The sequence below is a fragment of the Protopterus annectens genome, chromosome 5.part0 (assembly GCF_019279795.1).
Source record: "Protopterus annectens isolate FY-2018-M chromosome 5.part0, PAN1.0, whole genome shotgun sequence".
NCBI classification, from domain to species: Eukaryota; Metazoa; Chordata; order Ceratodontiformes; family Protopteridae; genus Protopterus; species Protopterus annectens.
This window is the reverse complement of record NC_056735.1, coordinates 300,177,222-300,197,241: the sequence shown is the minus strand read 5'-3', so window position 1 is coordinate 300,197,241 and position 20,020 is coordinate 300,177,222. Positions and strand designations below refer to the sequence as shown.

At 38.3% G+C, this 20,020-nt stretch overlaps 1 protein-coding gene across 4 annotated transcripts in view; it reads left to right on the top strand.

The window, feature by feature from the left end:
- The window catches only part of SMPX (small muscle protein X-linked), a 728,027-nt gene that overhangs the window by 579,906 nt on the left and 128,101 nt on the right, over positions 1-20,020 (top strand). For all 4 annotated transcript variants that reach the window (XM_044072284.1, XM_044072282.1, XM_044072283.1 and 1 more), the window contains one exon: positions 152-297. In XM_044072284.1, coding sequence (XP_043928219.1) covers positions 152-286 — 135 coding nt within the window. In that variant the 3' untranslated portion in view covers positions 287-297. The remainder of the gene's footprint in view (positions 1-151; positions 298-20,020) is intronic.

The window sequence follows — 20,020 nt, the reverse complement described above, 5'->3', positions numbered from 1 at the left end:
TGATTTATAGGTGCTTGTAAGAGTCTGCCATTTCAATTTTGTTTCCTGACAAGACTAATAGTGTCATGATTTAAGTCTGCTTAACTGTGTACATTTTTGCCCAGATTCAGTTTTATCTTTGCTGTGAGATGTTTCTGTCTGCTTTATACAGGTCACTGCCAGTCACACAGAGGAAGAAAAGAAACAACTGCCAGGAGCAGTAAAACTTCCGGGACCTGCTGTTAACTTGTCAGAGATTCAGAATGCAAAAAGTGAACTTAAATATGTTCCCAGAGCTGATGAGTAGTAACACAGAAGGTAAGCAATGATTATGCAAATATTGCTACAGTCAGCAAAGTGCATTGCTATGTTCATTTCTTTAGCTTACACCTGAAAATGTCAAGGGCTGCCTTATGGTGGCATACATATATCTAGTACATGCTGCATATGACTTGTGCAATGGGAAAAAAATGGTTATCACTAATACAATCTGCAATGGTCATTCAAATGGGAAATTCAACAGATATGTGATAGTGCACCAAGTACATTTTTGGGGGTCTATGTCATATCATTGAATGGCCACATTATCAAAATGCATCTCGGCAATGCAGGCCATCAAACCTACCCATGTGGGGGGCTGTGTCCCCCACCCCCCAATAATTGTATGTACCAACTCTGATATTGCACTATAGTGGGGGAAAGAGCAAATTTCCTGATCCCTACCGTAAAGCTCTCTCAGTCAGAATGGTTTGACAGCCTGCATTGTCGATGAGATGCCATTTAACAATGTAGCCATTTGATGATATGGCATAGACCCAATTTGTGGAACTGAGTCCATATACAGAGCAGGGTTATTGTCTAAAGATGTGTTGGGGTGCTGCCATATCCATACTTTGACCTGAAGTTGAATTCCTTCAAAGAAAAACAATGCATTTATTCCCTCAGAGTATTTAGATAAACTGCTGTCTGTAGATTGGCCAAGAATACACAAACACAAAGTCTCAGAAGATGCAGCAAGTGAAATGCATGGCAGCCCTGCCACGAATGGAAAAAAGAGAAAGATGAAGGCTTTCTGAGGCATAGTTTTTCCTGCTGTACACATAGGGTCAGTGGTCAGAGCATAGTCACTACCAAGATGCCACAACCTGCTTGTAGCACTACTATAGAATCTTTTTGTACTTGGCTGTGCCTGCAGCCAGTAGTATGATAACATGTATGATTGGACTACCTTTTGGCTGATGCAAAGATTTTGGAGATCTGTAAGTATAGGCTGGTATCCATGCATTTTCCATGAGCTGTTTGCTATTCCCAAAGTTCTAAGATCATGCCCAGTAATGTTGTGGGGTATGCTACACTGCTAAAACAAGCTGAATGGAGCATGTTACACCACGCTGTAACATATAAAATGTCAGTTTGTTACAAAGTTTATTTGTGGACAGACTGCATGCCCTTATCAAACAAATGTGCAAAATAACAAATATGCATAACAGCAACAATTCTGTCCTTGTGTGCCTAAATATTTATGGCTCACTCCTTTGTATGCAACTTAGAAATTATTCCAAGACACCATAGTTTGAAAAATATGTCCACATATGACTCTGGTTAAGGTGTTTACATAGCAGACACAAGGTACAGGGTTTGATTCTCAAATGGGATAATGGGCTAGGATTAAAATGGTCTGCAAGGGCAGTTAGCCTAGTGCTAACTTATGAACCTATGACAAAAATTAATTTTCAAGAGTCATAATGTACAGAACTGGAACGGGCATACTAAGAGCCTTGAATATGCATGTGTGCCATTTGCAAGTACAGCCATCTTCCAGCAAAAACATAACTATATACAGATAAGCTCAGGAGTCTATATGGCATTATGCAATAAAAAGAAATTCCCAGTCATTATACAGAGGCACACATATGTGGGTGCTTCAGCAGTGAAACCTCAACAGTGCATAGTGTACAGGCTAGCATGTTTCTCATCATTCATTGTATAAGCTATTCAGCACCGTAAGTCATACATTCATAAGTTATTACTAGGTAACTGGTCTAGGTGATCATTGAGAAGCCTAGCCACTACTTTTCAGCAAACTTGCAAATTAGCTACCCTGAAGAAGGTGAGCCATTTTGCATACCTCAGCAATGAATTTGCCAATACCTATCTAATCATCAAGACTGACTTTAAATATGGATTAGTTATTGCTTTGTTAGCCATAAATTGGAAGTATATCTGAGAGGAATTGAAGGCACAAAGTCAAGTATCTGTTATATAAACCGGTACAATTTTTATGACAATGAATACTGAGGTTTTTGGATCAGGAATTAATAGTATTGTCAGTTTTTGAATGTGAAGGAGGTCTAGAAGGACATGGTCCATTATAGCATGAAGACATATGAAAAGGTTATCACGCAGAAACTAGTATGATATGGAGCACAGTGATAGGGCTTTTACTCTTTCTGAGCATCTTAAGGAATTTAGTTCTGCATTTTGTTAGGGATTGCTGAGGTATTTTGAGTTGGGCAACTTGTTTGGAGAAGTATATGCCAAACAACACAATATATTCTATGACAGGCCTAATGAAAGAAGAACACAGGCGCATTTGACTTCCTTACATGTAGTGGATATTCCTTCTATAAAGGTCAAATCATGTCTTTGTACTGCTTCAGCAGTGCACTGTGTGATGAGTGAGATAAAATGATTGCTAACTATGACACATGGTGGTCAAAGGATAGCTGTTTGTTGACAAATGTGCCTACTTCATTAATGACTGCCTGTTTTGAGTAGGGGGGTACCATTTATGTGGTAAGCATTTGGATAGCTGTGTTTCTCAAATAAAACTATGCTACATTTTTTGAATTGAGTTTGTGACTATGGTCAGTACAACAGGTGTAGAAATGTTCAATTCCTTCTTGAAGGATATGGATGTCAGCAGTGGAATTAGTATTGGTGCCCACTTTGCAGAAATCAGCAGACTGGGTTAGCCTTAAGCCTTTGATGTCTCCTTTAGCATCAAAGAAGTAAATGGCAAAAAGGCGCTTGTTCATGACAAAGCCCCATAGGACAACTCTATTGACAATTTATATTCATTTTACCTCACTCATCAGGTAGAGCAGCATGGAAAAGGTACCACCAACCTTTTCTGAGTGGGTTCTGTTGGTAAGACAGATAGCTATCCAACAGATGACAAAAGAGTTAATATTTAGGCACATGAAGTTGACAATAATGAAAATATGGTCAATTAAATCATAGACCTTGATAGGTTCAGGCAGACAGTGTTGGCAGAGTGGCCCCTTCCCTTGGCTTCAGTAAAGTTTTTAGAGTGATTTTCTTTTCTGTTGTATTACTAGTTCAATACCAGGTTCATGGCATGTACTGCATTGGAGGCATGTGTGTGTTCAAAAATTAACATCAGGGTGGGTTCCTAGTTGAGAGTAAAAACTGCGTTTGATTATGATGCATTCCATGAACTTTTACATGATACTGGTGTGGCTAACTAGTTTCCATGGTCTCTGGTGGGGCCAAAGTCATATAGTGGCACTTCTTTAGCAATTCTTCAGATATCTAGTTTGTAAACAATGAAAAGGCAAAATTGAATAGGTTCCTAAGGCCCTGAGCAAAACTATATTTTTCATTGACTAGAAGGCAGCCAGATGGGTTACTGGGACTCATAAAACTGATGTTTTTAGTTTTGTTAGTGCTAATGCTGCTATGACAGTGAGAAAGTGTTTTGTATACCTTGCATTCATCAGCATGGTACATGTCCTTTCATTTTCACATTGTGTGTGTTACCTGGACAAGAGAACACACAATGAGCTGACAACTTTCAACCATGCACTGGCCTGCCCTGCAATCACAATGACTTTTGCTCTATCTCTTCTATGTAGTGCAGTTAGTGTTTGGTAATCTGCCTGGTAGATTTTTACAAGTAAGTAATACATGATATAACACTAATGCATTCTGATCTTTCTGAGAAATTCCCCATCAATCAACTTGTAGATTTGTATGCAGCAAATATACAGTCTGAGTAGTAGAAAAAGAATACTTAACCTAACTATAACTTCAACTTCAAATCAGTCCACACGTTTATAGATAAGCATGGTGCAAATACATTATGAAAAAGAAAATACATTAGAAAATTAAACTGTAAGATTTAGACAAACCTATAATAAATGCACAGCTTGTCAGTGGACTAGAACAATGCATTACAATACAGTACAGTACAGTACAGCAGAATCCAATAATTTAGACATCATAAATAATGTAAAAGAAGCATATATCCAAAGACAATTAAGTGCAAATGAAGAGTCTGATACCAAAATCATGAGCCTTTGGTACCCAGCAATAATATAACAGATTAAACAGATAAACTCCAAAATCAGTCAAATACAGGTCTTCTTCATGTAGGCTAGCATACATCCAATTATCTTCTAAGAAAATCATACCATTGGTACAGTATCAAGGAGGTCATTGGGAAATTAAGGCAATTAATCCTTTATATGCAATAAAACAAACAGTCCGGAACCACCAAGAAATCAGGCATCACTAGGGTTATATTTCATTTTGTTAGCAACACAGCATAGTGAGTATAGCAGTTAAGTGGTATTCAGGGAGCAGATAACTGCCAAATGACAGCTGTCAAAATCAGTTGCTCAATGAAAAAAAAAACTTTAACACAGCAAGAACACAGGCACTTCACTTATTACATCCCAATGAGAAACTAAGCTAACTCAAATAATGTATTTAGTGAAAATCTGAACTTCTTATTGGCAACATATTAAAGAAAATTTATCAAATCTAATGAAAAGACCTTTTTTACATTAAGGAAATACTGTTTATTTAATAAATTGCAGTTGGAGCAAAAACTTGTCAAGTAATTATTTCATAGGTTCATAGGTTCATAGGTTCATACTAGGCTATCTGACATCCTTCCAGTCTTCCTTTCAGGTTGTGGCAAAAAAAGTATATTTACATTACAATAATCATATTGTTCAGTTTTTTCACACTTAGCTAAATACTGCAGATTAAATTATTTAAATGGAATCAGTACATGCAGTAAATGGATGAAATATATTATACAAATATTATACAAAACAGATATTGGGGGATCTAGTAATCTGTGACAATATGATATTCTGTCAGGAATACTTAATTTCTTCCATGATTTCTGTACTATTCTCATATAAAGAAAGTAATTATTTTTATTTGATAACTGGTTAAGTCCTCTATTTATGTTCTCAAAGTAGCAGTTAAGTAGCACACACTATACCTTACAACAGTATGTTCAGTTAAGTTACCATAAGTTCTGATGTTATTTCAATAGCTATTGCAACATTTTTATTAGTTGGAGTAAACCACAGTGTATCTGGATTGCCAGTGGAAATATCATAGTTAGCTATATATGACCCTGATGGTGGGTATATTAGGAAAAGGATGCTAGGGATGGAGCTGCCAGGTAAGAGGAAAAGAGGAAGGCCTAAGATAAGGTTTATGGACATGGTGAGTGAGGGCATACAAGTGGTTGATGTGACAGATCAATATGCAGAGGACAGGAAGAAATGGAAACAGATGATCTGCTGTGGGGACCCCTAATGGGAACAGCCGAAAGAGAAGAAGAAGCTATATATGACCCAGGAACTGTCTTTTCTGATAACACATACTGGCAAAAAACTAACAAAATAAAAAAAAAGCATGCATGCCATCTGATTCTTTCTGATCCGAAGGCTGTGTATCTGTGGCTGAATTAAGACTGGTGTTGATGCACCTCTGTGGTCCACTGGTCATGCTGCACAGTATCTGTGCCTATGTCTCTTTAAGGTGTTGGAGGGGTTTTAGAGCATATAGACAAAAGAGGGTGTCAACAGTAAAAAAATCACTCAATCAATCAGTGGTCTTTTGGCCTTTTGAAGTAAATTTCCCTGAGGTTATGTGTTGGTAGACTGTCTCTGGGATACACTGAAAGGGTACTAACCTAGCCATGGACAATGTATTAATAAATAGCTGCAATCGCTGTCAATATGCAGTTTTACAAGACATTTATAGGTTCATAGGTTAATACATTAGGCTAACCGCCGTGAAGGCCATTGTAAGCCTAGCCATAAATGCTAGGCCAACTGCCGTGAAGGCCATTGTAAGCCTAGCCAAAGGCCTAAGGTCCGGATCAAATTCTGTATCTTGTGGCTATGAGGTAAAGACTTTCACCATTATTTCAAATGCACCCTTCAGACAATCACACAAAATATGTAAGGCAACAAGCCACCATTTGCATGTTGTCTGCTACAGTCAAAGGAATGGCATGGGGTTGATGATATCTGTGTCAACATCTCTGCGAGTCAACAAGTTATTATAATTCCCTTCAAATTTTGCTCTTAGGCCAAATAATGCATGGCAAACCCTTTTGACTCTGTGTTCATGCGAGCACACCTGCATACATGAGTGTGTATGTGTGTGTGTGTGTGTGTGTGTGTGTGTGTGTGTGTGTGTGTGTGTGTGTGTGTGTGTGTGTGTGTGTGTGTGTGTAATATGACTGCCAGGATAGAGTAGCTGAGTGTCTTCTATTGGAAAATATGTTTTTATTTTTCTTAAACATGTTATTCACTTCCCATCCCCTCTCATACTGCTTCATTTCCCATTTGTGGGGCTTTCATTTTCACTGGAAGTTCTTTTTTAACTTTTTTTATGTATTTTGCTGTTCTTTATTGCAATATACATAAATTTGAGTTTTTATTGCTTTTACTGCTACAAAGTGTATCCTGAGTTCTGTTCTGTTTCTTTTTTATTGTTACATTTTATGCAACAAGTAATGTGTTTGAACTGAAGTGCATTTTTGTTGTTTGCTGCTGGTTTTTATTGATTTATTGGTTTGCGTTTTGTTTTGGTGTACTTTTGTGTTTGATAGTTTTTCTCTACTAAATTACTTTCTCAGGTGGCATTTTTTGTGTATTTTGAAGTCTGTAAGGGAGGACAGATCTGTGACTGAATATGAGGTCTAGGTGGACTGTACTAATTTTCTCCCATATAGTAAGGCACGGGCAAACGGCAGTCTGATTGGTCAATATTCCTTCGCATTTTAATATTATTATTATTTTTCATTCAGTAACAATCTTGTTTCATGTTTGTGACAACTATTTTTCTGGAGGGAAAAAAGTTATTTTATTCATGAAGCTTATATTTTGCATGCATTTTCTGTATTGTTATGTCAGATTAACAATTAAAGAAAAGAATGTTGGTAGTCACCGGCTGCAGGAAAGGGATATTAAATTTCCTGTTTCATGTTTATGTGGTTGTAGATGGAAGACTGTATGTCAAATAGTTGAGTTTGAAAACCTACTAATCAAAAACCCAGCCAAAAACTAACATGGTGAGGGCCCACAACCTTGAGGAGAGGGTATGTACTTTTGCTTAAAGGTGTGTCATTTCAGAATTATTTTATGTAAATAAAGGGATGGAGGTACAGTGGAGCTTGCCCATGCAATACACATATTTTTAGAAATATTGTGGCTTCTGTATTGATGGCCTTGTGATCCTGACCATTTAAAATATGGGGCTTAAATATATGAAGTTATAAACCTGATAAATAACCCCCTTCTCATTTGCATTCTCCCAAATAATGGTCTGGTTCCTGTTGTGTTATGGCTGAAAAGTCCACCTTATTATCAAGTAACAGTGCCTGAAGGTAATAGTAACATTCTTAATTGAATGTTTCGTGAAATTCATGGAACTCCTAGAACTTTAGTTGCTGACAGCTGAGATGATTTGGCTTTAGTATTTTTGTTCTAGGATGTTTATAATGAATTTATCAGCTTATTGAAAATCTTTTTGTCATTGAAGAAGCAGTACATTAATTAGAAATACTGCAACTAAAATTAATATCCCTCAGTTTAATCCATCACCTCAAATTCTAGCTGCATCCGGTGATCCTCTGCTAAGTGATTAGATGTACTACTTTAAAATGCCCACATTTTGAAAGACAATCACCAGCCGTATCACATCCCAACTTCTTTTTCTTGAAAGTATGTATATAGTTTCTGTGTTGTATGGCATAGACACATTCCTTAAACTTCAGAACTCCTGACAACTGTCAGCAAGGTGGTCAACATGGTACATACATGTCAATCACTTTTCCTTACACCTACTTAGAGGTCTCAAAAAGATATTTAAGAACAGCAGTTACAGATGTTTTTAGGTATCACCACATATATCATCCAATGGCCCTGAAAAATTATTTTTCTGTCATTACTGCTCTTACATACGTGTGTGTGTGTGTGTGTGTGTGTGTGTGTGTGTGTGTGTGTGTGTGTGTGTGTGTGTGTGTGTGTGTGTGTGTGTATGTGTTTGTGCATGTGTGAGTGTGTATGCATATGAGTGTGTATGTGTGTGTGTGTGTGTGTGTGTGTGTGTGTGTGTGTGTGTGTGTGTGTGTGTGTGTGTGTGTGTGTGTGTGTGTGTGTGTGTGTGTGTGTGTGTGTGTGTGTGCGTGTGTGTATATTTCCTCTCTTGCCAAGTCCACCATTCTGGACATTTCTATCAGCAACCTTCTTTCTGTTCCTTTCTTTCCCTTGAAAACATATGTGATCTGCTGCAATTGTACTGTTGCAGTGTTGTGCAATATTTCTGGAGTGAATTGATTGCTTTCCAACTCATTCTCCTCTATAATACATTTTTATGTGCAGTCTAGGCTTTTGAATAAAATCCCATCTGTGGCAAAATCTTCCTCTAAGGGATTGCTATAACCATAAAGAGAGGCCTATGTGCAAAATGTTAGAGACAGCATGTTCTTAAAAGGGCACAATTCTTTGTAGGTTTTCTGAAACAATCCTAGCAGTCTTCCAGGAGCAGTGTTGCAAAGCAATCATTGATAAAGATGTAGTAAGGAAGAGATTTGGCCTAGACCAAAGTAAATCCAACAAATAAGGTAGTTATGCCAGAGTATCTAAAGATTGTCTTTCACCAACAGGCAGAAGGTGAGCACACTTATTTGTGCTGATTTGGTCAGAACTTGGCCAGGGAAAATGAGTAATTGTCCTTCCTTTGATGCAATTGTTCTGTTGGTTTGATCAGAAAGGATGTAGCAAGGGAAATGATAATATTCCTCCTGCAGTCCACTAATCCTGTTTTGTGCATATCAGCAAATCCAGTTTGTGAGAGAGTTAGGCATGTTTTCTTTTCCTGGCCAGCCAGACAGTCAAACTCAGTAAGAGATGTAAAGACTCCTTTGGTATATCCCATTCCATCCTCCCAAGACTTGACTCTAATGGCACAGTAGTCGTCCAGATATGATATCCTGCAGACATCACAGACTTTTGCAGTAAGATGAGTAACTGATGATGGGCAGAAATGCAAAGCCTGGAACTGACAATGATGATGCAGTTCCTGGAAAAGTATTAACTTATAGTGTGTGGGTTTAAGAGGGATGTCAAAATGCATGATTTAGCAAAAAGTGCCCTTCAAGAGATTAAAAGATCTCACTGAAGAAACAATTAAATGTAATACATCAGTTTCAACCATTTCAAAATGTTGACATTTTTGAACAAGCTAAGGACTTATAGATCTAGAACTAGTGTCAATGGTCTCCCTGTTTTGAAACAAATTCTTTCTTTTCCTTTTTCAATTCTCCAATTTTTTAATTTCTCCAAATCTTTTGGGTTTCTAATACTATGACAGGAATGAACTCCATTTCTTAGTCAAAGTATGATTAAAGTTCATGAAATTAGTATTGTTTCAATCTTTGATGTCAGCCAAAAGTGCTCTTCGCAGCACCCACAATGTGCCCAGTAATGACTCCTTCTGCAATTCATATGGGGTTACATGGATTGGCAGCATATCTAAATACAATCGTAGATTCTTTTTTTTATAAAACCCATTGCTCCTACTACTATTAGAACTGTATGGGTACCTTTCTTCCACATTCCTCTCGCTTGTGCCTGCAGATCCTGATATTTCATGGCTTTGTGTTTCTCTGTATGCAAGACACTGTAGTCACTGGGTGTAGTGATTTCAATGATCAATGCTTTTGTCTTCTTTTCTTGGACCACTATATCTGGTTTTCTAGCATCTATCTTTTGAACTGTTAGTAATGAGTGATCCCATGTGTGATATAAACTTCATAATTTTCTATGATGCTTTGTGGCTCATATTTCCAGTGTTTTTCAGCCACTTCAATACCATAATGTTTGCACAATCCCCAGTGCAACAGTCAGCATCATCATCACCAGCCCCCTTTTTCCACACTTTTTTCTACATGGGATCGAGGTATTGTGTTAACTGTCGCCAACTCTCTCAATTCAGTGCTACACTCCTGCCTTCTTCAACACTCATGCCTGACTGTTGCAGATCTTCTTTTACACAATCCATCCACCTCTTTGCTGGACATCCTCACTTCATCTTACCTTCTTCCTGTCCGTCCCAAATCTTCCTCACCTGATTGTATTCTGCTTTTCTACACTTGTGCCCAAACCACCTTAATCTGTTCTCTTTGATCTGTTCTGCAACTGGAGCTACTTTGGCTTCTGCACTTATGTCCTCGTTTCTTGGTCTGTCCCACAGTGTGAATCCTACCACCTTTCTCGGGCATTTCATTTCCATCACCTGTAGTTTCTGTAGCTTCTTCAACTGTTCTGCCTTTACTATCCCAGATTTCTGTACCATACAGTAGTACTGGTCACACCGCTGTCTTGTACACCTTACTTTTCAGCTTCTTTGGCATTCTTCTGTCATAGACTACATCCAATACTCTATGCCAGTGGGCTGCAGCCCCTCTGACTCTAGCTTTGACCTCTTCATTGGGACTACCCTTCTCCTCAACCACACCTCCCAGATGCCTGTTCCACTGAGTTCATTCTATCTCTATTCTCAACTTCTTCTGATTTCCCCAATTTGCTGCCATTACCACCATCTTATCTGTGCTTGGTTTCATCCCATGTGCCTTATGATTTGCATTCCATTCTCCTATCCTTTGCTGAAGTTCTAGCTCAGAGTCTGCCTGTACTGCCACATCGTCTGCATACAGCAACTTTGTTGATTTATCCACTCCAACCTGTTTGCTAATGTAGTACATCACCAATATGAACAGCAGTGGGCCCAGAGCTGAACTCTGGTGCACACCCACTCCCACTGGGAGCCCCTTTGTGATGCCGAACACTGTTCGTGCTAGAGTCACTGGATCTTTGTACATAGCCTGCACTAATTCTACCAATGTTTTTGGGACTTCACCACAGTACTGCCCAGATCAGCTTTCTTGGGACATTGTCATATGCTTTCTCCAAGTCTAGGAATGCCCAACTGGACTCTCTCCTCATCTCTAGCTTCTTCTCAAGTATCTGTCTCAATGCAAACACCGGGTTCCCCTAATCCCCAGTGCAACAGACTTGCCACATTATTATGCCATTCAGTATACAGTTCTTCTGCCATTAGTATGTCACAACCAGCAACAAGGTGTGCGACTGTTTCCAGTTTGGTTTTACAAAACCTACATTTGCCTGTTTCTCCCACATGTTTAATAGATTTGTAAACCAGTGTGTATGTAGCATACTATCTTGGGCTGCCAATATTAACCTTTCATCTCTTGGTTTGAATTCGCCTCTCCTTAACCGTTCCTGCATTCATTCCTGATCAACATGAGATTCTTCCAGAAGTTTTCGATACTTGCAACTATATTTATGCTTTTTCCACATTTCTTGCCTTCTTATCTGGTCCTTCACCTTATATTCTTTCTTTTGTTTTTAGGACCATTCAGTTGCTGCCTGATTTTTATCTACTTTCTATTTTCAAATCTAGGTGCTTAGGATTTCCCTTTCTCTTCCCCCCTTGGCTGACCTGGTGTGACTCAGATTGAACTCTACAGTTCCCTACAAAATGGTGTCTACAGGACTGCAATCAGTTTCTCTCAGCATTTAAGCAGATTGAACTCTACAGTTCCCTACAAAATGGTGTCTACAGGACTGCAATCAGTTTCTCTTAGCATTTAAGCAGATTGAACTCTACAGTTCCCTACAAAACAGTGTCTACAGGACTGCAATCAGTTTCTCTCAGCATTTAAGCAGATTGAACTCTACACTTCCCAACAAAATGGTGTCTACATGACTGCAATCAGTTTCTCTCAGTATTTAAGCAGAGTAGGTTGCACACAAAAAGCATTTGTTAAGCTTTCACTTACAGTGCTGTGTAATTAAGCAGGTCACCATATTGGTCAGCCATAGGGCTCTTTTTTTCTACTTGAGTGTTTGCCTCCTTCCCGTGTAACTTAAGTAAACTGACTCTTACATTAAGAGCTATAATACTTACCTTATAGCTTTAGGACACCTTAGGAAACCTTGTAAATTGCAATAGCCCCGCTACGTTCACCCTCGCTACGCTCGGTCTCTCTTCCCTCCCGCCCCCAGTACCTCTAAATTTATAGTACTATAGCCACTCCCCCACTTTCTAGATCCTATCTGCTTTCATCTGGGATAATTCCACCCACCCCTATTCTTCTACCTACATTTTAATAGCACCTATTAGCTTTCATCTGGCATTCTCCCATCCCCCTTCCAGTACCTTTACCTCACCACTCTATCTTCTGGTATTACATCACCAGGTAAAACAGTTCCTTAACTCACTAGCTGAATCACAGATAATGATATACTCCTCTTTACTACCCCTCTTGTTTGCACCATACCTCCTTACCTTGTATGAAAACCAGTTTCTCGTGGGATTTCAGGTCCCAAAAGACCATACTATCACCCCAGCTGTAAATCCTTCCATCTTCAACCATACTTACAGTACCAGATCCTATCCAACATCTTGTTCAGTCTATCAACATCTCAACCCCAGGCACATTAGCTCTAGATCCAAACACTATCACAAACTAAAAAACAAATTCCTGAAGTTCATCACCAAGTATAGACTCAACCTAATACTTGGTGGCAATATTCACCCCAACCCTGGCCCACCCACTTCAGATACACATACCCTCTCTACTTGCAATCTAAGCTACAAACCTACAATTAATAGGCCAACTAACTCTCTCCTAGCCTGTCATCTCAATATTAGAAGCATTAATAACAAGGTACATAAATTGCATGCACTTCTGGATGTCCACTCCCCTGAGATTCTCTGTTTATCTGAAACCTGGTTAAAACCTAACACTAAAGACAATGAAGTGTTACCACCTGGGTACAACATACACAGGCTGGATTGTGCTTCGAGGAAGGGGGGTGGGGTATCTGTACTCTATAAATCTGAGTTGAATGTCGTCATAGATGTAATACAACCACCTCAGATTAATAACTCAGAGATTCTTGCCACCACATTGCAACTTAATAAAATAAATGCATTAATATCATCTGCATGTACATTCCCCCAGGTAACAATATATCTACACTTGAAGATATCCTGCACTGGCTATCATGTCACTACCCCCAAGAAACCCTACTACTTGGAGACTTTAACATAGACTGGGGCACCTGTTCCTCAGAATCCCCAACCACCCATATTAACCTGCATGCATTTACACAAATTATATCCACCCCTACCAGGATAGGTAAACCCAACCAAAAAGAAAGCATACTTGACTGGCTGCTCATAAATAGTCACCCCCAACTGTACACCTCTGGTACCCTCCTTGATGGCTTAAGCGATCACCTTCTCACATATGTAATTAAGCACAAAACCATTAATTCCCAACAACCCTTAGTCAGAAAGGTTAGAAACAATAAAAACTTTGACCCTGCCAAATTCCAACAAGAACTAAACTCATGTAATCGGTCTATTCTAAAACACCTCCCCTTAGAGGAAGCAGTAGAATACTTTAACAACAAATTCCTTGAGATCCTTGATTTGCATGCACCTGTTCGTTCAAAGAGAACCAATGCAAAAACTGCGCCATGGCTTTCTAAAGAGTCTAAACTCAAAATTACCCTTAGAAACAAAGCATGGGCTTTATGGCATTCTTCTAAAGACCTTCAAGATCACATTAAATACAGGCAATCCAGGAACAAAACCAAAAAATCAATTTCACAAGACAAAAAACAATACTACTGTAATTTACAGACAGTAAATCAAAATAACCCTCAGAAGTTTTGGGCAGGTTTAAACAATCTACTACATCCTCGACAAACTTCAACCCCAATCCTTGCTGCTACTATTGATAAAACCCCTGAAGATGTTTCTGACAGTTTTAACTGATTCTTTACTGAGACAATTCAAGCTCTAGCTAGCCAACTACCTCCTAGCTCCCCTGGTCCTGAAAGTAGCACCCTTAGAAACCTACTCGCATTCAGCTTTCAACCAGTCACCACTTCACTTATCCATACCTTGATCAAAAAATTAAAACCCACTACACTTTCTGCTGATCAACTCCCTGCCGAGTACCTACAAAAATCAGCTGATGCTATTGCTTACCCCGTCTCAATACTAATCAATAGAACCATAGTAGAAGCTAAAATTCCCACCATCTGGAAAATATCCTATGTAATCCCACTTCATAAAGGAGGCAGCTCTACTGAATTCTCCAATTATAGGCCAATAGCTATACTCTCCCCACTTGCAAAGATTATGGAAAAATTTATTCATAGACAACTCATGCAGCACCTAATCCAGAATTACCTTATGGCAGACACTTAGCATGGCTTCCGTCCTCATCACAGCACTACTTCAGCCCTCCAAGCCTTTACCAACACCATAAACCATAATTGCAACAATAATTATATATCCTCAGCCCTCTTCTTGGATCTTCCCAAGGCATTCAATATGGTTGATCACCAACTTTTAATCCACACCCTGCAAACATTCTGTCTAGATACTAGAGCCTTTCAATGGTTTCAATCCTACCTGAATGGTCGATAGCAGGCTGTCCTCTGGCAGAACAATCTCTCTAACCTTCTACCTAACACCCTCGGAGTACCACAAGGCTCTATACTAGGGCCCTTGCTATTCTCCATCTTCATTAATGACCTTTATACTGTCATCTCAAAAGTCAGCTGTATCCAATATGCTGATGACTCTTCTCTGATTTGCTCAGCCACATCTCCAGTAGAGTTATGGTCAGCTACCCAGACCAACTTTAATACAATAGAAAACTGGCTTTCTGAACATCGTCTGATCCTAAATCCGAAAAAAGTAAAATGCTGTTATTTTCACCAACACATAGGTCTACCGCTTTCACCTTTACCATAAATTCAAATGATGGCACAATAATCTCCCCTGACCCCTCTACAAAACTATTAGGTGTCATCATAGACAATAATCTAAAATTCGACCTACATGTTAACCAAACTATCAAAACCATCAATAAAAAAATAGTGTCACTTTACAGAATAAAAGCCTTCCTAACCCCTCAAGCTCACTCTCACCTTCTTTCAACCCTTCTGTATGCATCCCCTCTACTCTCGAATTTGAACAAGACTGTCCTTAACAAACTCTCAATTTGCTACAACCACATTGCCAGGTTTGCCACTGGGCTGCCTTTTAGGACACTTCATTGCATCAATCTAAATCAGCTTGGGTGGCTTGAACTACCCAGCCTAATCCAGTATAACCAACTGATTATGACCTATAAAACCCACTATAATCCGGACAATACTCCTGCACTTAAAAATATTATCACCCCCTATAACAATCCTAGACCGCTTCAATCATCTAACAAACTACTAATTCAGACTAGCAAAATTAATAACACAGCCGGTGACTCTCTCTTTGCAAACTCTGTAAGTAGATCCTGGAACTCTCTTCCAGCTGATATTACCTTACTTTTCATCTTAGGTCAATTTAAAACTAGACTCAAACAACATTTGTCACTTAACTGGCTATGTCAATGTATCAAGCCTGGCTAACTCTGTCTAGAATGTGTAAAAATCTGTTAGCCAGTTTACTGTGTAATTTAATTTAATCCTGACTTGCGCTCAGGATTAACTCTAACCTGTGGAACTTGTTTAACATGCTTTCTTATGTAATCTATGTAAATAGTCTGTTTGTAATATGTAATGCTGGTATTATGTAATGCTGTATCTGCTTACCCTTGGAGCTTTTCTCCCCGGGCCTCCGCTGAAAATGGACATGCATCCACTCGGACTATCTTGGTCAACAAATGTAAAATTAAAATAAATAAATAAATAAATACTTCTGGTTTGATTTCCATTCCTGCTCGATGTCAATATGCTTCTGCTAAATTAAGCAGAAAAGTCATTTTAGATTTATTCTCATGTTTCAAAACGTTCACTACATTTGGGTCTTGTGTGATCAGCAGATATGTTTGGAGTCCCACAATTGCAGATCTATATATGTAATCAATTTCAAGGAGGCCCATCCCTTCTTCGAAATGGGAATATATAATCTTAGTATACACTGATTTTTATAAATCAATTGGTAAGCATGAAGCATCCTTCTTGTTTTCCTATCTAATCTATCCAACACATTTTGGGGCCAGTCAGTCACTCAAAAACTGTAAGTTGGGACAGGAAGAGCAAATTGGTTTATAGCTTGGATTTTGTTCCAAGATGTCAATACTCAATTCTTCAACGGTATAGCATTTCTAAAAGTGATACAGAAAAGGACCCTATTTCCAAGTTGGGACACAATTAAAGTTCATGAAATTTGTATTCTTTTTGGATACCACAGTGTAAAATCAAGAAACAGCAAGCCAGAAAGTGTCAGCAGAAACCAGCTAACAGGGGGACCCAATGGACCACAACAAAAAAGATAACCAACAGATGTTTAATGAATTATGCGCTTTCATTCCAATGAAGTTCCTGGCTTGCTGGATCCCACAGTGTACCCAGAAATTACTTCCTGATGTTACCTGTAAAATTTTTTCTTATTAGTTCTGTTGTTCCTACTAGTGTTGGAGCTATCTGTTGTAGTTTCTGCTTGCATGTCCTGTCTCTGACTATACAGTATACTGTAATTGCTAGATGTATCTTCTTCAGTGATTAATGCTATTGTTTTCCCTTTTTTCTTTGACTACAATATTTAGTTTTCTTACTTCTACTCTTTTGGATGTTGCTATTGGATGACCCCATGAGATCAGTACATCTTCATTTTCATTAATTATGTATGGTTCCCGATTCCAATGACTCTCAGTTAACTGTTTTTTGTAGGTAAATTCCTTAATTCTTATTGAAGCTAGCCTCCGCTTAGCTGATCAATCTTTAATTAGCATGTCTGGTACCTGATGCAAGAGGAATGATGGGGTATTCCCTGCTTGTTTCTTCCAGTTGTGGGGACATGCTGGAAATACATCTGTTCTTGATCTCAGACATTGATACCATGGCTGAGATAAGAGTGACAGTACTGTGTAGGTGGACAGGCAAAGACAGATGTATCACCAAGTAGGCGATGGGACATATACATCACAGTGCAACCACACTGTCCCCTAAATGATGCCAAGCAACGCATTAGTGGGAGGTAAAGAAAGAAAAAGGTGATTTGCAGTATGATGACTGCAGCTAACCCTATCTCACTGATGCTACTTGACAATTTAATCCTCTTGGGGTCTACATTTAGGAATTAGTACCCTCAAATGTTGATCTCCCTAGAATAGGGACTTTCCTGGCAGGGGTTACACTGGGGGCATCATTATATGTGTGAGGATGGGGAACATGTGTGAGCTGTCAATGAAGAGTTTAAGGTCAGCGGCAGCAGACGAAAAAAAAGATTCCTTACTGTTTACGGAGTGCCTCCCTAACTCCTGCCTGAGGATGATCCTCAAAGAAGCCTGGAACTGTCTTTTATAGTATTTCCATTAAATCCAGAGAATGACCTTGAATTAGTATTGCTTACTTTTCAAAACCTAAGCCTCATACTTTGGTGAAAAGTAGGCAATGTCCTTGTGTCTTGGTTTGCCATATGAAGGCCTTGGAGACCTGTTCTGGCAGTTATTACCTTGATAGGAAGGGTCTGTGCTTACCAAGCTAGCCATGGGGTCATACTCCATTCGAAAATAACAACAATAAATAAATAAATACATTTTTTATGTTTTTGGTGGAATAAATTAGCTGAAAGTAAACCATTTCAGTCAGATCCTTGAAGAGATTTGTATTCTGTCCTTCTTTTTCTATATGGATAATACCTTGTTTTTTTAAGAAAGATAAGTAGCTTAAGAAGGATGTTGTATATGAACTTGAATGAGCATCTAACCTGTGGTCCTTTAATATCTGACTATCATTTCAATCAGGAGTTCTGAACTTTGCAGCTCTTGTTTATATTGTTCCAATGTTGCAGCATAGATAGGAGAATAAACCTAAAACCATTTTAGACATTAAGAAGAAGTCTGTAACCCACATTATAAGATTCATAGACCATGTCCTAGATTCAAATGAGATCTGAAGTTGTTTAAAGAAAAAATGTATGAAACTAAAAGGTAGCTGATTCCAAAGATGTCTTATAGTAAATTCAGTAAATTAGTTTGTCTTTAAAGACCATGATAATTCTAGAACCATTGCTTCTTGTTGAATAAGCATTGGGCATGAACTTAATACCAATGCTAACAGCCAACAACACATCTTTGTGTCACTTGTAGGCCAAAACCATATCACCCTGAGGACCATAAGAGGTAGAATGCAGTTTTAAACTAACAAGATAACATCTGAACACAGACGATCTTTCTGTTGAACAACTTATACACCTATTCCAAATGTTAATACTTTCAGTATTACAGAGACAAAATGTTGTACTATTTTTACATGCAGATTAATGGCTTATAAATATACTACATTTCAAAGGATTGCCTTGGCAATATAGCAAATAAAACATCATTTCTAATGCTGAAACACCATCTGACTTATCAAATGTATAATCAGCCTAATATTATTTTTACACAGGGACTTATGTGATGAAAGGAGGTACTGCTAGCCCAGTTATCTGGAATTTTGTAAATAATTATATGTCATTTGGGAATATCAACATGATCTATATAAGATGCTTGTGTTACAAATGTATTAGAACTGTATGTCATATGTATATCAACCTGGTCTGTACAGACATGTGTGTTTAAAAAAGGTATTTTGTAATGTATTGATCTAAAGAAGTTGCCACAGTGTGCTCTACATGAATTGAACAGAAATGTACATGCACTATTGTAACTGTTTAAATGGATACATGTTAATAGTGGAAACTGGAACAGAGGAGGTTAACTCCAGTCCCACAAAACTTCAGAAAAATAACTGAAATTAAATTACTTCATGGCTACCCCATAAAAATATTTTATCTTTCAATTTCAGTGCAGCAAGGAGGCACAATCTCTAAAACTAGGGACTTTTCTGTTTTTTCTTTAGTGTGAAGTAATTACTAGTTTTAAAATGTGGAGGAATGCAATTGATTTATGACTTCCAGGATTTGGCCAAAGATCTGAGGTTTATGTATTTTCACAGGTAGATGATAAATACTGCCAGATTCCATAAGTGGGGGGGGGGGTTCACCCGGGATAGAATCAGATGACAAGAAATGATGTCATTCTGCAAGCTATCCCAGCAGTAATATTTGAGATATTAATTTAAAAAGTCTCTGAGAGAGACACAGCATTCTGTATTCTGTCTTTGACCTGACTACAACAACTAGAGAAGACCCATTCACCACACATCTGCCTTGCTCTGATGAAGTAAGTTTCTAGGGAACAGTATAATTCTCTTAGATACAGTCAGGAATATAGCAAAGCATAGTTTAGATGTTTTTTTCTTTATTTATTTGAGACTGTCCTGCAATGTTGTTTTAAATATTTCCTGTGGTTTTGAACGCTGATGTCATTGTGAATATATAGTCAGTATTGTCTTGTTCTTTTATGTATTATTATATCTATTTAAACTGTTTAATGTGGCTGAGCTTTTCAGAGATATTTAAGCTCTGAGAGTACTTGCATATTTATTTGGCGACACTTTGTAGGCCACTCCTAATAGCCTTGCTCTTGGTCAGACTAGCATTTGTATAAATAGTAGCATTACACAGTAAGACTGGATACCCTTTGTTAATGGCCTTAAAGTAGCTGATAAGGAGTGACTGACAACAGTAATAACTAACTTATAGTGTTGGCAAAAGGGGGAATAACTAGTAAACCTGTTCCAGCCTTTCCCAGGTGTGTGTG